Source organism: Bos mutus, chromosome 8 (genome assembly GCF_027580195.1).
Source record: "Bos mutus isolate GX-2022 chromosome 8, NWIPB_WYAK_1.1, whole genome shotgun sequence".
Classification (NCBI taxonomy): domain Eukaryota; kingdom Metazoa; phylum Chordata; class Mammalia; order Artiodactyla; family Bovidae; genus Bos; species Bos mutus.
Genome location: NC_091624.1, coordinates 101,785,542 through 101,807,565, shown reverse-complemented (window position 1 = coordinate 101,807,565; position 22,024 = coordinate 101,785,542). Strand labels below are relative to the sequence as shown.

Sequence of the window (22,024 nt, the reverse complement as noted above, 5' to 3'; positions counted from 1 at the left end):
TTGTGCAACCTGATTTTACAATGGGTTTATTACCCCCCAAAAGAAGCAGTATGTCGATTAGCAAGACACTCACCTCCCCAAGCCCCAGGTAAACCATGAATCTATACTGGTTGTTGAAATTGATATGAAATGTCCTAATCTGGACTTGGATATTCACAGAGTCATAAAGGCCTGAGCTTCCGTGGCTGGCTTATCTCCCTTCTCGAGCTCCCCAGGCTCAGCCGGTCGCGGCCTGTCAGCGCTTCGTTCCTTTTTATGGCCCATGCGATCCCGTTGTAAGGATGCCCCGTGTGTTCATCCACTTGTCAGTTGATGGACATTTGGGTTGCTTCCACTTCTCAGCCATTGCGAGGGAGGCAGCGGGGAGTACTCATCTAGGTTTCCTGTGGACGTACTTTCTCTTGAGATACAGGGGGCTCTCTGCGTCCAACACGCTGTGCTCCGCCAGCCTTATTGCCTTTCTCCCCCCTGCCAGTGTGTCCCAGGGCGGGGCAGCCGTTCCCTGAGCGGAAGCTTGGTGGACACGTAGGCATCAGGGACCCACTCCTCGTCCCCCTGCCCTGTGCTGGCCTTCACCCTAAAGCATTTTCTATTTGCTTTTATGAAGGAAACATCTTCTCCCCACCTTGACACACCAGGGTGACAGCTCAGTAGCTGCTGCTGTTGAGTTTCTCAGTTGTGTCCTGCTGTTTGCGACCCCATGGACCATAGCCGCCAGGCTCCTCTGTCCATGGGAGTCTCCAGGCAAGAATACTGGAGTGGGTTTCCATTTCCTCCTCCAGGGGATCTTCCTGACCCAAAGGCTCAAACCCGAGTCTCCTGCGTGGCAGGTGGATTCTTTACCACTGAGCCGCCAGGGAAGCCCATTTCTCTAGCTTCAGTTTGGTAATTTGCCAGTTCCCATCCAATAGATTTAGAAAAAATAATCATTCTACCTTACGACCTCCTTGCTTGGTTTGCATTTTGACTGTCCAGACTGAAAACGGTCAGTGCCGAGGGGGAAGAGGGGTTCTGCTTTGGCACGTGGGCATCAGAAGTGGCATCTGAGGCCACAGGGATCTGTCTGCAGTGATCACCGGTGCTGCCTGGGAGGCACTGCCGGGGCCCCACACCTTCCACAGGGTGCAGCTCCTTGGGCGCACGGGGGTCCCCTGGGGCTGGGAGCCACCTGCATACCTTCCTCTCTTTCCGCAGGTAAGAATGACGGCTCCATCGGCGGGAAGCAGTACTTCAAGTGCAACCCTGGCTACGGGTTGCTGGTGAGGCCGGGCCGCGTGCGCAGGGCAGCAGGCGCGGGGCGGAGGCGCAGCGCGGGGCTCCGTCTGCAGGGCGCCCCCGAGCCCCGCAGGAGTGGCCCGCTCTCCAGCTCTGCCACCAACCTGGCCTCGCTGACGGCAGCACTTGCCAAGACCGAGGGCACGGCGCTGCGGGCCGAGCGTGGCCACGGGAACCCCGAGAACCGCAAGTCCTGGGCCAGCTGAGCGGCGGGGCAGTTGCCTCCTATCCTTCCGGGGTGATGGGCAGAGGGCACTGGGCACCGGGCCCCTCCAAGCCTTTGCGGGGGCAGTCCTGGGGGCCCCTCCAGCCGCTCTCCCTGGAGACAGGCCAGGAATGCTTTTTGCACGGTGACGTGGGCTGGTGCCCTCCCACCCCTCACCCCCCCACCGTTTCACCCTCTCCCCAGGGGGTGAGGGCACATCTCAGCTGGACCTCAGGTGGAAGGTTTCAGAAGCCCAGAGTGAGGTCCCCGCTGTGTCCCTGGGCCTGGGCTGCCCACTCATGGCTGCTGTTGCTCTTTGTTCTATTCTGGTGACCCCGTTAACCTCTTAATTTAAGACATAATTGTTAACTAGTGCCTTTTCACTCCCATGGAGGTGGCCCCCAGCGCCTCAAGTCCTGGCTTGCACCCCAGTTACCCCAACACCCCCAAGTGCTGGCTCCTCTAAGTGCCTGGGCCCTGGGCCTGCCCGTTCTTTCCCTCTTTCTTTCCACAGGGTTTCTTAGGGGTGTCTTTGTGGGTGTTTCAGCATCTTTATACCTGGAAAGTTTTCTCTTTTTGCCATTTATTCCCTTAACAGAGTTCCTGGAATATATTTATTTGTATTTATTTTTTCAAAATCTAAAATTGTTTGCGAGCCACAATCATCCGCCCAGCACCAGTGCCCAGGGCCCACCTTGCACATCACTGGCCTCCATGACCGCTGTGGAACGGCCAGCCTGGTGCCTCACACGGGGGTCTTGGAGGGGCCAGAGGACACTCAGCTCCTCCCTGTGTCTTAAACACAGGCGCACAAGTGGCCTTACTCTCAGCTGACAGCAAAAACGGGAGGAGGTGGTGGTTGTGCTTCTGCATTCAGAGGCCTCACGGCCTTCCTTGGTGCAATTCGGGGTCTGGGAGGGTCCTTAGACCAGTTCAGCTTCATGGCAGTTCTGTGCCCTGATGCCTGCTCAGCCCAGGGCTGCAGCCTGGCGGGGTTCACCCCTGGGGACCTCTAGGAGCCATGGGCCAGACAGCCCTGGCCCTGAGCCCTTTTTCCATCAGTGCGTCTCAGATTACCAAGGTGGTGGTCAGTGGTGACGAACATTCGGCTGCCTTCCCTGCCTGTCCTCGCGGGAGCCACTGGGCCTGTGCTGTGAGCAAGATTTGGGGACACCGTGTAGTTGAGGGTGGAAGCTCGGAGCTGGAGTTTGCACACAACATTCTAGGCTGCCTTTTCAGTTCTCGTGTTTAGACTCTTAAAAATGATAGCCAGAAAGCTTGAAAAAAAAGAACAACAAAACTCGGTTGTCTAGGAACGTGAAGCCCCTCACTTGAAGGCGGCCCTGGTTCCACAGGAGGAGCTCGGATGAAGTGGCCTCCACGATCCGGCGTGCTGACGCCAAGGCACCTTCCTGTCACCTCTGGGACCGCAGGATAGGACAGAGCTGCGTGTAGGCTCTGCCGGCCGTGGGCTCGCCCACCCAGAACAAGATCTCATTACCCCAAGCTGCCCTGGCCCTATTTAGAATGGGGGACAGGCCCGGGAGTCTAAGATCGCACCCCTTCATCTCAATAAATACTCCTAGCTTGGGACCTGGAAGGGTTCTCACAGTGAGCAGACTGAAACCAAGGAGAGTTACTGGTTTTTCCAGTGTGTGGGAGCCCCAGGCTCTGATTCCCCATCCCGGCTCTTTCTGTGTCCCCGAGAAGCAGCTCCCAGCCCACCTGGACCTCCGCCTGCCCAGGGCACAGCAGCCCGGCATGGAGTCTGCAGGTTTTAGTGACCTGGCCCGGTGTGCCCTTGCTCCCATCTGCTGCCCCAGCGGACAGCTGGCCGGGGGTTCTGGGGAGGGGTGGGGGGCTCCCCCTTGACAGCTGCCCTGACCCGGGCAGAAGGCATCTTCCTCATCCCTTGGGTGCAGCTCCCAGGCTGGTGGTTTGCCCTCTGCCACAAGAAACCTGTCTCCTTCGGGGCCAGGGCTGCCGGAGCCCCAGGTCTGCAGGGGGCCAGGGGTCCCATCTGTGGGGCCACCCCTGGCACTCCCTTCCTTATCCTCCACTGGTCTGCTGGGGGAACCTCTGCCAGGCAAGGTGTGTGCCTGAACTAAGTGCTCTTAACTCCGTGTCAGCTTTTCTACACAACCTCCTTCCCAGCATAGACGTTCGCCTTCAGACCTGTTTCCAGTGTGAGATCCTTCTCCATGGACACCCTCCTGTCCCTGGGAGGGCAGCCCTTGCTCCCAGAGCCCCCGTGAGCTGCCTGGGGGCAGAAAGTCGTGCACCCCACACTTGCAGAGACAATGTGGGGAACCAGAAAGTGGTTGGGGTGTTTGTGATCCTCATGGACGGAGCCCAGTACTTGCTGGGGCCCATCTGCCCTGCGACGGGCGTCACAACCTCGCAGAACCGGCCTGGGCTGGTCAGCTGGGGGACGAGGGGCTGCGCTCATTTTGTTGCTGGTTGAGCTAAAGTGGATGAGATGACAGCAGGGTTGCTGCCCTGAGCAGGTTTTTGGCTGGAGTTTGCGGGGCTGAGAGGAGCCTTGGGTGATGTGGGTCAGCTCCTTCCAACCCTGTTGTCCCGGGAGGCCTCAGGACCCCCTTCTCCTCCTGGGGCCTGCCTTTCAAACATCCCCAGTTCCCTCTGCCTGAGCGTCTCCCACCGGCCCTGCCCTGCACTCACCGGGGCCTGGCGTCCCTACCCAGTGAGGCAGCATCTCCTTAGAGCCCTTGGCCTCGTGCTGTTGGGACTGGCCGCAGCCCCCCTGTGTGCACACCTGTGTGCAGAGGTGGTCCTTCCTCTCGTGAGGAAAACTCTGTTGCTGCTCTCAAGTCTGTAGCCCCCGGCTCGCCTGGGGTTTTCTCAGAATGAAGCGAGTTTGGGCCCATGCTTGTATTAGGAAGGCCATGTCACTGGTCATCCTGGTGAGCTGTCCTTGTGGCCAGGTCAACACGCAGGCTGCCCCAGGCACCCTCATTCGTCAGCACTGCTGGCAGGGCAGTGGCTGGCCTGGCTCTCCTGGCCCTGCTCTGGCCCTTGGGTGGCCTGGGACCCTTGAGGGCAGTGAGGGAGCTCTGGGAGAACACAGTGCGTTGTGGCGGCCTTGCTGTGTCCTCACAGCATGTGGGGACAGCTATCTTCGCACCCCCCTCACCCCCCGGACCACTCCCCACTTTGCTTCACGACCCCACATCGCCTTGGGTCGGTGTGTATGGCTGGAGCAGGCTCCTGGGATGCCCTGGCCCCTCTGTCGCTGTCGCCGGCTTCCTGGGGGCTTGCGGACTGTCCTCTTGTAGCTGGGGCAGGCAGCTCGCCCTGCCCCAGGCTGTCATGCTTCTTCTCGCTCCTCGATGCAGACTGATGTCAGCTTGTGAGTTGAAGGGCTGCAGTCCCTTCGCTGCAGGGCGAAGGGCTGCCCTGAGGTTTTTGGGGGTAGGGTGTGGCTGGAGAGTGTTTGGGTAGGAGGGAAGGGGGCCCCCTTCCCTCTGTCTTCTGTCCTCGACTTCCTGACAGACAGACCTCATTTTAAATGTCAGCCAATCAGGCCCTGGGATTTAGTAAGACAGCAGGAGTGGTGTGGGGCTCCAGGCTCCCCGAGGACAGTCAAGGCGGGGTGGGAGCCCTCCTGCTTTGCAGACCCCAGGGGACTGGGGTGGAGAGGCAGTGGGCGTGGCTGAGATGCCCAGAGGGAGCAGGAGGATGAGAAAGCCCAGCTGTGGGGCTGAGTAGGGTGGGCCAGGCTGGCATGAAGGGCCCTGTGTGCTTAGTGAGCTGTGAACAGCCCCTGAGGAGTCTGAAAGGCTTAAATGTTCAGCACACCCCCCGCCCCTTCCTTACTCTCCCTCCTCTTGGATTAAGCTCCCTTGTCTGTGAAACCATGGGGAGGTTTTCTGGGCTAAGATGAGCCGCCCTTGACGGAGGCCTGCCTGTGCTCACAACCTCTCTACCTCCCAGGGTCACCGCTCCGTCTGTCTGTCTGTTACTCCTCACCTCCAGGACAGGTTGTGCAGCCTGAGACCCCACCCCCATTTTCCTGTGTGCACCCTTCTCGGAGGAACCCTTCGTCCTTCTGCGTGCTGCTCGTTAATCGTGTCGGGGGCATTTGGGAGCCTTTGTTCGTGTGGAGTTCTGTAAATACGATGGGTTCACACAAGGAAGTGACTTTGATTGGGGGGTTGTTGATTTCCTACACGTGAAATGGGAGTTAAGAAAAACCCAAAGACTCTGTAATGACCTGTAAAGACTTAATGATTTGTATTGTATAGTGAACTAAACGTCTGTAATTTTGTACCTTATATGCCTTCCCACCATATGACCAACAGCCTCTAAATAAAACCAGATGATCTCCTGCCTGCGTCTGTGGTCTTCCTGTTGCTTTCCCCTCTCCCCACCAAGGCAGGGGTGTTTGGGCTCATTCCAGACTGTCCCCCAGGGGCTGGGGTGGCCTGGTTCTGAGTGATGGGGCGGGCCTTTTCAGCATGGAGACTGGAAGAGGGGAGGCTCAGGGCAGAAGCAGGTCCCCTGAGCGCACACCCCCAGGCCCGGCGGTCTTTGTCACGTATGTGGTTTTGTGGCCTGTCGGTTGAGATATCTTTCAGGAGCCAAGGACCAACAGAAACTTCCTGATGACCTTAGACTTGGAGCTTCTGGGCTAACTCAGTGGAAGGCCACTTTTGGGAGCAGGCATGTCCCGGCTCTGGGCCTCGGCTTGTGTCCCCCTGGATCTGCGTGCCGCACCCCATGTCAGACGCCGCAGTCAGGGAGCAGGGCTTCCTTGCACTGCTGCACAGGTGAGCGGACCTTCAAAGCCCCTGCAGCAAGGGGTTCGGGGGAGGAGGATTAAGGCTGTGGGCGCCAGCAGGTCCCATCTCCACAGGTTGTGGAAACTGATGGCAAACTTTTGGGTCCTGCTTGCCTCAGGCCAGCATCCTCAGGACGTGGCACCCAGCGAGGACCCAAACAGCACTGGGGAGAGGAGCAGGCCTTCTGAGGTGGCCCCAGGGTCCCGCCCTCCCCGCGAGGACGTGGTCAGCCCAGCACGCTGGTGGCCCCACATCGGTGAGTCACTCTGCCAGTGCCTCGCCTGAGATAAAATGTACTTGCATATGTAAGGGCCACAGCCGCCGGGAGGGCTGACGGGGAGGTGGCCAGCAGTCAGAGCACGTCCTGGCGGGACTTGTTCTCAGAGATAAGCGCTGCCAAATAATGACAGAAATTTGGCAGCCAGGAGCTATCCTGCTCCGAGGCAAGCGTCTCAGATGGATCTAGCTCCTAGGATAAATCTCGTTTTTTGAGCGGCTACTTACTCTCTTGCAACTCAATGAGATCTCCTTTGCCTGAGGCTGTGGGGTTTCTAGTCGCTCAGACCCTAAGATGGTGCCAGTGGGGGTGTCACATTGTGTCCGTTTGCTCACTCGCTGGGTCACTCGGAACAACAGCTCGTGCCGTCCTGCACCGGGCCTCGTGTTGCCGGATGAGCCCCATGGTCATGAACTAGAGCGTGGTGCCCACCAGCCGGGGGCCCTGGAGCTCTGGGGGGCGGAGGAGGTTCCCTCCAGGCAAATGTGTTTGGAGGACCCTAGATGGAGGCGCAGGGATGGGATGTTGTGGGCACAACCGGAAGGAGCAGTTCTGGCCCAAACAGGAGCAGCATGGGGTGGCGGTGGCCTGGAATCGCCCTCCTCCGCAAGCCTGCTCATCTCTCTACTGGCAGCCTAAAGCTTGGAGACACCATGTGTGAGAAGACGAACCCCGGCTCCCTTTTCTGAGAAGGGGTTGGTAAACCTGTCAGGTGAGATGGGAGCTTGGGCACCTGGTCCTTCGGTCCTGCTTAAGAATTTGCTCTCGACCATTAGACGCCTTAAAGAAACGCAGGGAACAAAGCTTCAGCTTTCTCTCACGTTGAAGGTGAAGCCCCAGGAAAGAGGGCTTCCGTAGGAAAGCGAGGTGCTGAGGGTGCGGCTTGGCAAAGTAAGGGCTGTGGGCCTCGGGGAAGAGCAGCTGCTGGCATCCTAGTGATTTCAGGACGTGGGCGTGGGGCCTGTGTTGAGGGGACCACAGAGGGGAAGCTACGGGAAGGCACGGCTTCTCCTGGGAAATTCAGGCAGACACGAAGGGAGCGCAGGCTGGAGGCAGCAGGGGCCAGATTCCCGGCAGACATTCCCTCAACCAGGAGATGCCTGATCATCCCCTGAACCCCTTCCCAGCGATCTCCTGTCTCTGGGATGCTAGACTGTTCTTAAAGCATGAAGGGACCAATGTTCAAGACAGAAGGGTTGGGCAGTTCCCAAATGACTGTTCTTACTCAAAGAAATCCCGGCCAGCCTTTGTTCAGTTATACATTTTATTTTCTAATAGGTACAATACTAAAATAAACACAAATTAAAAAAAAGTTTTATTAAAACAAAACTGTACAAAAAAGCAGTATACTACATTTTAATTACAGAACAGTCTACTGTCCAAAAGGCACTAATCCAGAATAGGAGATACAAGGATACAGGACTCATCAGAACTATTTTAATCAATACAAGAGAGCGCTTGTTTCTCAGACCATGTACATCCAGAAACAAGGGCTGTTTGCTACAGTCATCACACATTGTTATAAATATGAGTCCCACAGGCGAAGGTGCAGTATCACTCTCCCTAGAGAAGGTTCACGTCGGGGTTCGGGAGGTGCTGGCTGGTGGGAGCACGCTGAGAGGTGGGCAGGAGTGGGGGCAGGCCCAGGCCTGGGGCTTCTGTCGGGGGAAGGCCGGCTGTCCGGGGCACGCAGAGCCAGTCTGACGCTCGTTTCTGGCCCCTGCTGGCAGCCGCACTACTGCCTCTCGTGTGTTAGCACCGGGAAGGTGGGTTCTGAGACCCTCCAGGGAGCTGGGGCTGGAGGTCTGGGGGATGAAGCGCCAGCAGCTCGGCAGAGGGGAGGCATTTGGTAACCTGATCTGAAAAAGGCAGCAGCTAGGTGGGGGAGGGGCCAGAGCCCAGGGAGCCAGGCTGGCTTTCTGGGCGACCTTCTGGCCCTCGTGCGCGCCCCCTCCCAGTGGGGAGTCTGCCTTAGCGCTGACAGTCCTGTTTTGGAAGCTGATTTCTAGAAAGGGGAGTTCTGGTTCCCGCAGTCCCACCTCAGGGCCCCCAGTGGCACCCGGGCAACCTGGGCCACCGCCCCACGTCCGGTGCCCAGGACGGCGCTCTCCACCCAGGCTTCATTCTCTAGAGGACACTGGTCCTAAGGAAGAGAGATACTGCAGATTTCCAAACAGTGTCATACACGTGAGACAAAGACAGGCATCTGATGTTAACAAAAATAAGTAACAAAGAAACAGGATTAAACCGAATCTCTTCTCACAGCTTCCTATACTACATCCTCCTTCTGCTTAGCAGAAAATTGTACGTACACAAAAATACAAATACACAATTTTGTAGAACAGTCTGATTTTAATATATTTATATATATTTATATTTATACGAGTGGCAGGTTAGTTCATTATATAGAGCTTTTTGCACTTTTGGCTCATATGCAACAAGGCTTATAAATTCAGCTTTAGCTTTCATTCAGGTTTCATAGCTTTTGAACAATTGTTTTCACATTTAAAGCAGCATCCAATTTGCACTAGGAGTTTGTGGTGACAGAGGAAGAGATGGGGTCAGGAGGGTGACTGACGAAGGTGGGCCGGGGCCAGGGCAGATATACATTCCAGTGTGTGTGGCGACGTGGGAAGGACTGCTATGGGACAGAGCTGACCATGACGACCCCTTGAGGTAGACTGAACACCTTACAGCAGACTCAAGACACAGGTGCGACTCCCCTCAGGGACGCATGGTGCACAAGGTGGGGACAGAGACCCAGAGACGCCAGAGGGAAACACGAAGACTAGGACGTGGCAGCAGGGGCAGAGGGGTGATGTGCCCTGCAACACCCGCCCCCGCTGGGCAGGGCCCCCCGGCCTGTCACAGGTACTCGACTATTTGGTGGATGCTAAATACTTTCGGGCAGTCCCGAGGCATCTGATCAAATGACCATCGTCAACTCACTTTCCACTTTAGAATTCGCTGCACCAGTAGCTCCCATCCCTGCAACGAATGCCCAGGAAGACGGAACAAACCATCAGCCAGTGCCCGGCGACCCAGAGCCCACATGCAGGTGAGCTGAGAGAAACCAGCCTCTCCCCCAGTTCAGCCACAGCTACAACCCAGGGAGCCGACCGGCGCTGGCGGAACCTGGACCCGGCACCTGGAGAACCAGGGGCCTGTGCGTGGCCGCCCCACGGCAGACTTGCCCACCCACTGCCTCCGTCAAACCCCCTCGTGCCACTTGCTCACAGTTCCTCCGGCAAACGCCATACGTGTTAAATGGGAAGGCCCAGCGTGTGGGTTATTCCACTGTCTGAACGAAAAGCCTGGATTATTCATGAAAATAAAGTGCCTGGGTATGGACTGTCCCATTCTGCAAACCCTTGGAGCGCACCAGCCCCCATCCAAGCACAGCTCAGTGCCTTGATGTCAACAGCGCGGTCCCAGGAGAACCCTCGTCCACCTGCCACGTGGCCAAGGCCCCGAATTCAGCTCAGACTCCACGTACTTTAAAAGAGAAACAAACGAATACTCTCACAGTCATCTTCAAAGGCGCACTTCTGATCTCGTTTCGCCCTACTGGTGACGGCTTTCCTCAGCCCTTGTGGGCAGACACCTCAATCCCACAGACAGAAGAACAGGATGAGCCAGGCAGCCAGGGTTCCAGTGACCAGCAGGTGAGTCATCCTGGTCTTAACTCTGATTCTTTGCCCTCTTGGGTCTGATGCACCTGCGGCGGCTGCCCCACTTCCACTCTCCTCACTCGCTAGCTAAGCAGGTGCCTTCACAGTCTGTGATTGTGACCAGAGCAGCGCAGGCAAGAGTGACACAGCCAGCCTCAAACACCACACCCCGTGCGCTCACCTTTGGAGTTGTCCTGCCTGTGGAGCCCGGGGACCCTGGCAGGGGGCAGCTGCCACAGACCCCCCAGGGGCCCAGTGCAGGGTCGGGGAGGGAAGGGCAGGGCACAGGCCGACTCTCTGGCAGGTCCCAGAGGTCCGCACCTTGTGCAGGCACTTAAAAAACAAAGAGAAACTGACCCTCGGAAGGTACTGCGTACCCAGAGTGGCCGTGGGAGGGAGGGGAGCCCAGGGGGTCAGAGAAGGCTGTGGGCTCTTCCAGGGAGGCGGCGAGGATGTTCTTGGCATCTTCTGGTGGGGACAGTGGGTGAACCCAAGGTGGGCAGAACATATGCAGGGGCAGGCCGAGGGCCAGAGGGCTAGGGGGGGGCGTGGGCTGCACGGACTTGCCTTCTATGACCAGTGTGAGTAAAACTATTAGGCAGAGGAGAGACCCTTCTGAGAGGAGCGTCCGAGGAGAACCGGCACACCATCGAGAGCAGCCTTGCCAGAGTGCCGCCGCCCCCTGCCCCCAGTAACTTTGGTTTTGTGGTGCCCGTTTTCAGAGACGCGTGATTAAGGGATTCACTAACTAACAATACTGAGATGTGTTTCTCAAGGCAAATGACTAACACTCCTGCTCCTGACAGCAGCCCACGCCTGAGCTCTCTCACCTCCGTTCAGTCCATCGCTAACGTACTGCCCGCCTGCCACGGATCTGACATTAAAAACTAGAGACATCATGGTAATACCACTAGACGGGCTGCTGTTTACCTTAACACAGCACTAATGTTCTATTTCCAGTTTAACTGCTTCAATGAATGATGAATTGGAAAAATCACCCTCACCACTTTTTGCAGGGCTCATGGTTCCAGTAAAGCAGGAGGTGTCCGTGCTCCACGGAAGCCTGAATTACGTCAGACCCGACTTGGAAGCGCCGGGACGTTAGAACTGTGTGCTGTGACCAGCTCGGCGTGCACACCAACTGGTGAGTCACACTCGCCTTCCTCAGGGAGAGTCCACGTCTCCCTTTTCACATTTCACTGCCCCCAACCCCCACCCCCCACCCCCAGAGACGTCAAGTCAGGACCAGTACCTTCTTCCCTTCACTCTAAGGGTGGGCTTATTTGGCAGGGAGTCACAACCCAGCTAGTGAAACAAGGTGCCAATCCCAGGGACCACCGAGCCCTCTTGTCAATCTGGAGACCCTCTCCCGGGGCCACTCCCAGTGAGGCGTTGCTCCTGGCGTGGCTTCTACTCTCGGGGGCTTCAATAATGCATGAAAGTGCTACTCAGTCATGTCCGACTCTGTGCGACCCCATGGACTGAGCCCACCAGGCTCCTCTGTCCATGGGATTCTCCAAGCAAGAATACTGAAGTGGGTTGCCATTTCCTTCTCCAGGGGATCTTCTCAACCCAGGGATCGAACCCGCGTCTCTCACGTCTCCTGAGGGTGGGACTAAGCGGCTGAAGAGAGGTGACAGAGCTGGCCCCTGGAGAACCATCGACTTTGGGAGGCAAAGAGCTAGAGCAGAGGGGAAGGAGGGACGTGAATTTTAGTCAAGTTGAAGTCCTCAGGCCACCTTGGAGCCCGTGTCCCTGACAACAGTCACTGAGGTGACACACGAACATCCAGGCAGCTGGCCCCTGGGCTGAACCATGGTTATCAGAAAGCTCTGGCTGCCAGAGAGCCCACGGCGGAGCAGACACTGACCCAGCACTGGCCCAGCCCCACTACCTCTTGTGACTATGGTGGAGGGCGCGGCAGAGTGAGTTGGAATGGCTTAGCGAACCTCCCAAACACAGGCACTGAAAAGATGCTCAGAATAGAGAGAGAACAGGAAGAGTGACCTTGGATACTCTGCCTCCACAAAGTGCAGCCACACCCGAGAGCTGGGACATTCAGGTTCCCCTCCATAAAACAGAGCCAAGACCTTCCTTCCCAGCAAAGGGCAAGACCTTCACATCCACCTCCTAGAGGTGGAGATGGGACAGTGGACTTGAAACGAGGGCTTACGCCACGGGTGCCAAGTGCCACTGTGTGCCCGTCACCACGAGTGGCAGAGGAGAGGTACCAAGGAGAGCCAAAGAGGGGTGACCTGGTGTCCAGATCATCATGGTGACGCTATCCCGTGTCGGCAAAGAAATGATGGCAACAGCGGGCACCAGCCTGCCCTGCCTGCGAAAGAGGAGCAGATGGAGTGCAGAGAATTCATCAACAAGGCCAGGTGGACGTCCTGCTGCTGCTGCTAAGACACTTCAGTCATGTCCGACTCTGTGTGACCCCATAGACGGCAGCCCGCCAGGCTCCCCCGTCCCTGGGCTTCTCCAGGCAAGAACACTGGAGTGGGTTGCCATTTCCTTCTCCAATGCAGGAAAGTGAAAAGTGAAAGGGAAGTCGCTCAGTCGTGTCCGACTCTTAGCGACCCCCTGGACTGCAGCCTGCCAGGATCCTCCATCCATGAGATTTTCCAGGCAAAAGTACTGGAGTGGGGTGCCATTGCCTTCTCCAGGACATCCTGCTATCTGCCTACTAAAATGAAAGCAGCACCTAGAGAGTTTACTTGACTCCACGCAGGGGGTACTGCTCCAAGAATAAACGAGACAGTGAACACACTCAGCACAGCGCCAGGCACACGGGACAGGCTAGTGCACGGCAGCAGCTACTATGCACTTCAGATGCTTGGGTGGTCTGAGTGTTTATGACAATTTAGGACGGCGGCTTGTACTCTGGTTACTTCTGGTGTTTTATTCCCAAAAATACATATTCAGGGATAAGCACTATCTATGTTTTCACTGATTTTGTTAAGTTGGCTTTACTTTCTTTTTAGTGGGGGCTGGGGTGGTGAAGGGTTTCCTGAATCACCAGAGTGGCTTCTGGAAGCATCTGGGTAGGGAAATGTCTCACCACCTCCAGTTCTTTTTAAGTAGAACCATCCTTTAAGCAGCACATCTAAGACTTTGATCCCTAAAATAGTAAGACTGTGTTGGAAGGTTTTAACTGCAGTGATAGTTCTATTTTCTTTGAATGTAAGCAGATAATCAGAATGTTCTGCTCGCTGGCTGAATGCATGGCTCACAAATCATAGACTCAGCTGGTCAGTTTCTGAATCGCTAATCTTAAAACGGATTCTCTGTTCCAATGGAGACACTTAGCAGTTGGGAAGACAAGATGCAATACTCTGGCCTTCATAAACCTGCAACCATTCCAACCGTCAGAAGATGGCGGGGATCCCCAGAGAGGCACCATGGCTGTGCATGGATGGGGAAGCAGGGGTCAGTTGCTTCTGATCTTGTAGGAGAAGCGGCTCTGAGGAAGAACCTCTTCTGGCATTATCTTCCCTGACTGCTGTACACTGGACTGTAAGTATTTTGAGGGGGGAGGGGAAAGAACCCCAAGGCAGCAACTATCCCGATTGTGTGTGTCTGTGTTTGGGGATGAAGGGGGAGGACGGTTATGAAGCAGCAGCTTACCTCAGCCCTTTGATGGAACTGACATTTAATGTTTGGAGGAGGAGTCCCTCTCCTATGAGGGGGCAAGGCTGCTGCACAAGGGTCAGCAGCAAACTGTGAACAAAAACAAGAGCTGTGTTTTCTCTAGGGTGGCTGCTGTCCTGCCCTGGAGTGTCCAGGCCTGAAGAAGAAAGGGCTTAGGGGCCAGGCTCACCAGCGTGGTCAGGAGCCTCTGGTGAAGCAGCTTGTGAGGGGCCCCTGGCACTCTGCTGGTGCTGGTATTCACGTAGACTCACTCCGCATCGTGCAACTGAAGTGACAGGGAAACCAAACGAGGCCCATTCAGAGAGTGAGGTGGCGGATCCCGTCCAGCCTGAGGCCTCCAGGTGAGAATGCGGGCTCTGTGGGCAGGAAGCTGTGTACGGTGTCAAGACCCCATGGTGTTCAAAGGGACGAGGTGGGAGGGAGGGAACGTGGGTGGGGAAGGGCCGGGGGACAATCCCACTGACATGGCAGTACAAGGGGGGAAAGTTCGAGAACCAGAGGCTGCTGACACGAGGAAGCTGGGAACCGCCAGTGACGTGAGCAGACCTGGGTGAGACTCAGGCAGGCCCTACCCTGCGGCAGTGGTGGGGCACTGCAGACACTAGCACTCCACTCAGGCCGCATCGTGCTTTATGTTTTGGTTCATTCAAGTGTGTTCATGCCATGTCTTCTGCCCTAGGTTATGAAAATCTCATTTAGCTCAAGTGCAAGCTCTTGTCTGAAAAACATGTTCTGATGGTGACAGCAATGGAGACCTCAGGCGACCAAGGAGAAATGGAGAATTCTCCGGAGTCTGTTAAGCAGGAAGCCTCAGGTAAGGCCAACGCTGCACCTGAGCTGGTCAGCACGTGGGACAGAGTGGCCTGGAGGCGCCGCGGTGGTAGACTCTGTTTGGCAGAAACTTGAGTCAGAATCCCAAAGATGGAGCAGGCCGAGACCGGACGTGAGGGAGAGGTTTAGTGCGACTTAGAAGTCAACTGGGGAGCACTAATCAAAGGCTTCCATTTGGGAGCTGAAATCACTCCAAATCCTTTCCTTTCACTTCGGCGCGGACGCAAACACTATGTCATTATTTCAGTTTACTGAGTTGCTGTTCCAAACGTTCTAGGGAGCATTAGAGCTCAAAGGGAACAGGGAACGGGAGATCTGCCATCTCCAGTCACATAAACGACAGAAATCCTTTTAATTATGACCATGCCAATCTACATCTTGCTAAAACAGCTAATTACATGTCAGGAGGACACTCAGTCATTCAGAACAATTGTCATTATATTTTTATATATTCACTCTTCTCCACCCCCCTCAATTACCATGGTTACACTTTGAAAGGATTCAGGCAAACCTTCATTTGATCACAGCACACCAATGTGAATTTGAGAGTTAATTATGGCTGTAGAGAGCCATTTTTATTTAAGAGAGAGAAAATGAGAACAGAGTCAAGGGAGCCGGTATCCCAAGGTGTCTGAAGCGCCAGTTGAGGCTGGTGTCCCTGTCCCACTGCTGCCCCCACACCCACTGGCGGGCACAACACTGCTGTCCAGATGAGGGCAAACGGCTCCCAGAGCTCTCCAAGTAAACGGGATGCCAGGAGACAAGGGCAGAGGCCCCGCCAAAGTGCCCTCCTGCTTGGTGTTTGGGAGCTGGCTAGTGAGTCAGTGGGTGTGAAATGTGGGTGGTGAACTGAGTTCACTTGAATGGAATGAACTAAATTTAGTTCTGCTCGCTGCTTGGCCCCAGGTGTCACGGAAAGAACGAGGTAACTAAGTCCAGGACGGACATGCCTGCACTCCCAGGGTGCCTACCAGAGTCCTCGAGGTCTCTGGGTGAGCACAGGATGTAGGGTCCTCGGGTGCAGCCAGATTTTCCCTCTCTTCTCTCCTACATTTATTCCCCTCTTGATTAGAAAAGAAAAGCATTATTATAGAAACCTAGATTTCTCAGGTTGTTAGCTTTCCTTCTGCTGCTGTTTTTCCTCCCCACTGAGGAGGAGGAATGCAGCTGATATGGAAAGTTCTCAATTTATAAGCGTGTAGCGAGTCAGCCTCTGAGATGGCAAGATGAGCAGCTGGCATGGACAGCCAGCAAGCATGAAGAACGGCCTCTTGTATGGCTGGTTTGTGAGGGGGTTTCTGTGGGGGAAGATGGGCTTGTGGGCTTGATGCGTTTAGAAACCCACCACCTGAGCGCAGGGGGTTCGCAGTTTCTCTCAAGAGGGATAAGGAGATCTTTTCTCTAAAGTGATTAGCATTCTTTTGGGAAGAGAAGCATATAGTGAAGGAGACCACAGGACTAGAAAAGGAAGGGCCCCCTCAGCTCTGGGGAAACTTTCCCTCAGGAGAGCCTGGGCACTCATTGCTGCCTTGCAGGTAAACCCTTCTGCTCTCAACTGGGTACCTTAGGTATTAGCGGGTAATGGTCAACTAGACAGTATGGAGACCAGGAAAAAGAGGGTTTCCAGAGCACACAACTCAGTTTGCCAAACTTAATGTGGCTAACATCACCGCATGGGAAATAGACGGGGAAACAGTGTCAGACTTTATTTTCTGGGGCTCCAAAATCACTGCAGATGGTGACTGCAGCCATGAAATTAAAAGACGCTTACTCCTTGGAAGGAAAGTTATGACCAACCTAGACAGCATATTGAAAAGCAGAGACATTACTTTGCCAACAAAGGTCTGTCTAGTCAAGGCTATGGTTTTTCCTGTGGTCATGTATGGATGTGAGAGTTGGACTGTGAAGAAGGCTGAGCGCCGAAGAATTGATGCTTTTGAAGTGTGGTGTTGGAGAAGACTCTTGAGAGTCCCTTGGACTGCAAGGAGATCCAACCAGTCCCATTCTGAAGGAGATCAGCCCTGGGATTTCTTTGGAAGGAATGCTGCTAAAGCTGAAACTCCAGTACTTTGGCCACCTCATGCGAAGAGTTGACTCACTGGAAAAGACTCTGATGCTGGGAGGGATTGGGGGCAGGAGGAGAAGGGGACGACAGAGGATGAGATGGCTGGATGGCATCACCAACTCGAAGGACATGAGTTGGAGTGAACGTGGGAGTTGGTGATAGACAGGGAGGCCTGGCGTGCTGCAATTCATGGGGTCACAGAGTTGGACACGACTGAGCGACCGAACTGAACAACTGATCCCCAAATCCTGAGTAAACACCCTTGTTATTTAGAGAACACACAAAAAGGAATGTTTTCTGTAACTCCTCCCCCCACCCCGCATCCCACCCCTAAACAGATACCACCAGCAGGAGCTGGTCAGTGCGCCCAACTTTCACTTGGGAAATCCTGACAAACAAATGCGGCTCAGTAAAGCTATAAATGGACTTGGCTGGTCTCAACGCAGCCCCAATGAATACAGTAGTAAAACACTAATGTAATCACAACAACAAAATGACAAACTCTATCACCACTCTGACCTAAGATTTAAATCACAGACAGGTTAGCACAGAAAACCAATGCACAAGTAGAGGGTCAGGCTATTCAATGCAGAGCGCGCACGACTGTGCACAAAGTCATCAACAAGAGAAATTATTGCCTAAGAATCTGTTGAGACTCACTGGGGAAAAAAATCTTCTGGTGGTTCTCTGACAACAAAAACAAAAAGCAATTTTAAAAGGCAGAGTCATAGTTGCATGGGAAGACTGCTTCTACCCAAATTGTTCTTAAGACCAAAGAGAGAGAAGGACTTGATATTCACATTTTTAGGACGGGGGTCGGGGCTCATTTATGAAAAAAGGGATTATTCCCACTGGGTGGGCAGAGAGAATGGCTGGTCACTGGAATAAGTAGCTAGTCAAAAAGCAGAGCTGCAAGACAGGAAGGAGTAAACACTCCTTCTCCTGTGTGACGAGATGGACCACACCCCCTACTCTGCCTGCTGCAGAAGATGAGAAAATTCCAGCAGGAAGTCAGCTCGAGAGGAGGCCTTGGTTTGGAGCCCAAAGAGAAGAGGAGTTAACCACAGACAGAGAGGATGTGCCTGTAGATTTCTGATGAAATGAAAGACGATTTTCTTATACCTGCTAGTTGAAATTGTACAAAGGCCAAACAGGGAGAATTGAAACAACTCTGTCGCTAGCTCTTCATGAGTTGTCCCTTTTGAGGTAAAGACATACCTGGCCATCTGGATAGAGGAGCTGCTGGTCACAGACTGCTGCAACCCTATAGGCCTGGGTACGGACTCTCCCATCTCCTCGATTGGATTTAAGTGGTCTTCCTGTGAAGGACAATGGGGATGTGGGGAAGATCTACCCCGCCAAACACCAGACTGTGGGAACTTTACAGACCCCGAAGGTGGGAGAAGCTAACCACACTCCTCTAATACTCAAAAGCTAACACTCAGAGGACCGAGATTATGAAGAAAACTGCCCTAAGCTTTACTAACCAGCCTTACAAACCCTTCTGAAATAAACCACACTGTTTACTTGGTACCAACTGGCCTTGATCTGGTGTTAAGGTTCTCATTTAATGCAAAAATGGCATTAGGATGGTCCACCTTTAAAAGTTTCCTCTGTAAGGCTCTGTTTTAAGAAGGGGAGGAAGTTTACGCATCTGACTGCAGTAATTCAATGAAAGCGTCTTAAAAAAAAAATAAGTTACCTGGAACTGCTTGCAAGGGTTCCTCACCTGGGAAGCAGCAGCCCCTGAAACAGTCCTCTGGGGCCTGAAAAATGTACAGCAGGAAGTGAGAAAAGAGGACAGAAAAGCCACAAGCACACAGTGGGATTGTTTTCAAAGAGTCTATCTTCCCTTCAGAGAGCAACTTAGGGTTTCTATTTTAATACCACCCTTTAAACCTGAAAAAGCTGAAGAAAAAAATTTACTCCCCAAAGATATTACTCATTAATGGCAACTCCACATGCCATGGTAAGAACTAAGGTAGCCCAGAGAAGACAGCGGAGTTAAAGCTGATGACCAAAAACCTATAGTAGATTTAAACTGAAGACCCAAAGAACTAAATTTTCACTCTTGGTGAGGAAGCTGAGTTAAACATATGGCAGTGGCAGTTAAGAGCAGACCGGCAGTTGTCTTTAATGAAAGGGGTGAAGGCTCCTTCCTCTTGCTCCTACTGAACCCAAGGAGCTGCTACCCTGCCTGGCAAACACATTCTTTCACTTTTTCCAGATTTCTGGGTAGCACCTGGTACTCCCTTCACGGATACTCACCTTTATTCTCCGAAGCTTTCTATCCTTCCTGAAAGGTCTTAAAACACTGAAACCTTTTGGCTCTTCTCTGGAAATCACTCTGTTTCTTTAGAAACTGCAGCTGCCTTTATAGTTTGAGTCTGTTTCTTTAAAAGGAACCAGCAAGAACAGATGATACTAGCAATCCCATCATAAAGAAGCTATCAATTATAATAATCTCCTTACAATAAATCATGGATGCAGCTTGTCAGACAGTATATTTTTCTCTCTCCTTCTTTCTGATTTAACTGAAAGTAAGTAGACAAAAATTCCACCGAGATGGAAAGATAGACACGTTATATTTTTTCTAAATAATATCAAAGGAAAGAAAGCTAACACAGTCTAATTGCAATAAAAAGTCAAACACACCAAGAAGAAGATGAATGTGGGGGGTGGGGGAGGGCGGGTCATTCCTGAGAACAACAAATGCTACTCTTGAATTTGTTGGTTCAAGTAATACAGTGAAACAGAAAAAGACTACTCCACTTTACTTCAATTCTGGGAAGCTGGAAAAAAATATATACATTTTCCCCCTGAAATCCTAGGACAAGAGCAGGTCCTGCCTGTAGCTCTATAAAGTCACGGACCCACAGAGGCAGCACCTCCATGCCTCCCAAAGGCCTCCTCACACTGACATAAGCAGGATGGACAGACACGGAGGCGAGCGCATCAGCAGGTGCCTTAGGTGGAGCGAGACCAGCCAGAAGCTGGCGGATACTCAGAATCTCACTGACGAGGAAGGGAAAACAGGAAGGCCAGTCATTCTCTCTCTCTCTCAATCGTTTTAAGTTGAAAACATTTGGTGCGTGAGGAAGGGTGAAGAGGTCAGGAAATACCCCCTCCTTCAATCTTACAAATCATTTACAGGTGACGGACAGACAGACGAAACCTTGCTTAAGAGCCAGCCCTCTGCATATTCCCCTTTAAACAAGGTTTTGTTGTTCACAGAGGTGGAGCGAGGCAGGAAATACAGAGCGGCCGTGCCTCTTTCAGACGCAGCCTACACTGGAGGCTGTTCCTCTTACGCACCGTGACACTGTGTCCTTTAATCGAGATGCCAAGAGATCATTTTCATACGAGGCCGGCAGATGTAATATTCTTGGATGCATGAGTAGTTCATCATTTCGCTACTGGATGACAAGGTGATCACAGGGTGACTTTTCTAACGCAAGTTCACTGTTTGGTATTTTGAGTTCTCAAAATGAAAAAAAGATTTATCAAATATAAATATCTTTAAAAAGTAACAAAAGTGCTACATATGTGATCAAGGAAAAAAATTCCATTAGTTACTGCTGCTTAAAGTAGATTAAACTTTACAAATATTACCACATCCATTATCAATATGGCTTCCAATTATTAAATAAATTGCCTGTAGCAATATAGCTTTTCACACCTCTACAAGGACAGAGTAAAGAGAACACCAAAGCAAGTCATATCTCCCAGACCCGCCACAGAAATTGCAAATGTCCCCTGCTTTTTTCTGCTCCTATTTAGGAAAGCATTTGCGCTTGTGACAGTCAGCAGGCATAATCCCACTACAGAGTCCTCTACCAACCTCTCATGTTGAGGGGGCTTCAGTTTAATGGCTACAGGGACTGGATGTTCGTTCACTCACTGTTGGCCTTAGCTCCATCCTCGAATCACCTTTCTGTGTTTTTGGTAGCAAGGAAAGGGGACACAGACAGGAGGCAGAGCCGCTTCCGCGTGACTTCCGGCACCTTCCCGGTGGGCGTGCCTGCGCCACGCACTGTACAGTGGTTCTAATAACACCCACCATCATTACACCTTCGGCTCATGGTTTTTCCCAATGCTCTCAAGCTGGGTTTTGTGGGTTTTTTAACTTTTTTTTTTGTTGTCATTTTTCTGTTTAATCATGGTCCCAAAGGCAGAAGGCAGTATTTTATCTACTCAGTCACACAGCTTGTGAGAGCAAAGGATGTCTGTGTCAGGCATGTTAACATCAACCAAAATCTGAGATCGAGTTTTTCCACTGTCTTAGCACAGCACCCAAAGAAGTATAATCTAGCCACGGTGTGACTATTATGAGGCACGGCTTATTGCAGCTGGAAATCAATTATTCCCACGTGGACGGGGGGGTTTCTAGTGTTCCTTTTACTCTGCGGACACTCCCCAAATGGCGTCTGTCAATCTTGGCCACACTACCTCAGCTTGCATCCTACCAGTCTTGGGGAAGGAAGAGGGGTAGAGACTAGTGTTACAGGAATCTAAAGGTACCCAAGGTTTTACACGGAGCCTACTATTTGAGAACTGAGGGCTAGCTAAATACCTGGAAGCACTTTCTTGGAATGCTAAGACAGAGCAGCAAGATTTTCTAGCCTCGGGGGCTGGGAGAGGGAAGTTTGGTTGGTTGGTTGGTTATTAGTTACTGGGAATTAATACTGAGAGAGTATATGCAAAGGCTGAGGGCACCATGCCATCTTCACAGAACAAGACCCTAAGGGCTAACTGACATACAAGAAACTGCAAGTTATACTGTAAGAACACATGTTAAGGACCGAGGAAAGTCTGCTAAGGTGCTACGTCTAAACTAAGTTAACTTCTTGCGTTCAGCCCTCCCTCATCAGTCGTCATCCAGGGCCTCTGTCTTGATTTCGTTGGCTCCTTGTCGGGCCAGTGCCAAGATAGTGTGGTTGACTGCTGCCATTTCCACAGCTAACGAGATGGGGTCTTGGTGGTCACTATGGCTAGTGCTGTCATCCTAGACGTGCAGAAAGAAGAAGCAGATGTTATTGGGGGACTGGTGAGATCCGGCAGCTCACAGAAAAGCATGCTGGGGCAAGGGGAAGCAGAACATTCGTGGGAGGGGTCATGACAGGGTAGAGGTGAAATGTATTTAAGTAGACACTGAATGGATACAGGTCCAGAGACTACTGGTTGGCATTTCGATGGTTCAGCAGATAAAAAGCACTAAAGTGTTTTTTTTGGCTGAGAATTTTT

The 22,024-nt window shown here is 53.0% G+C and overlaps 2 protein-coding genes across 11 annotated transcripts in view; one reads left to right on the top strand and one right to left on the bottom strand.

Annotated features, from left to right (window-relative positions):
• Nucleotides 1-5,830, top strand: part of KIF13B (kinesin family member 13B) — a 209,436-nt gene extending 203,606 nt beyond the window's left edge. For both annotated transcript variants that reach the window (XM_070376014.1, XM_070376013.1), the window contains one exon: nt 1,195-5,830. In XM_070376014.1, the coding sequence (XP_070232115.1) occupies nt 1,195-1,481 (287 nt within the window). In that variant the 3' untranslated portion in view covers nt 1,482-5,830. The remainder of the gene's footprint in view (nt 1-1,194) is intronic.
• Nucleotides 5,831-7,861: 2,031 nt separating this feature from the next.
• Nucleotides 7,862-22,024, bottom strand: part of HMBOX1 (homeobox containing 1) — a 203,734-nt gene continuing 189,571 nt past the window's right edge. For 6 of the 9 annotated variants that reach the window (XM_005907649.3, XM_070376005.1, XM_070376004.1 and 3 more), the window contains one exon: nt 7,862-21,785. In XM_005907649.3, coding sequence (XP_005907711.1) covers nt 21,648-21,785 — 138 coding nt within the window. In that variant the 3' untranslated portion in view covers nt 7,862-21,647. The remainder of the gene's footprint in view (nt 21,786-22,024) is intronic. The other 3 variants (XM_070376008.1, XM_070376009.1, XM_070376007.1) reach the window with 1 other exon arrangement.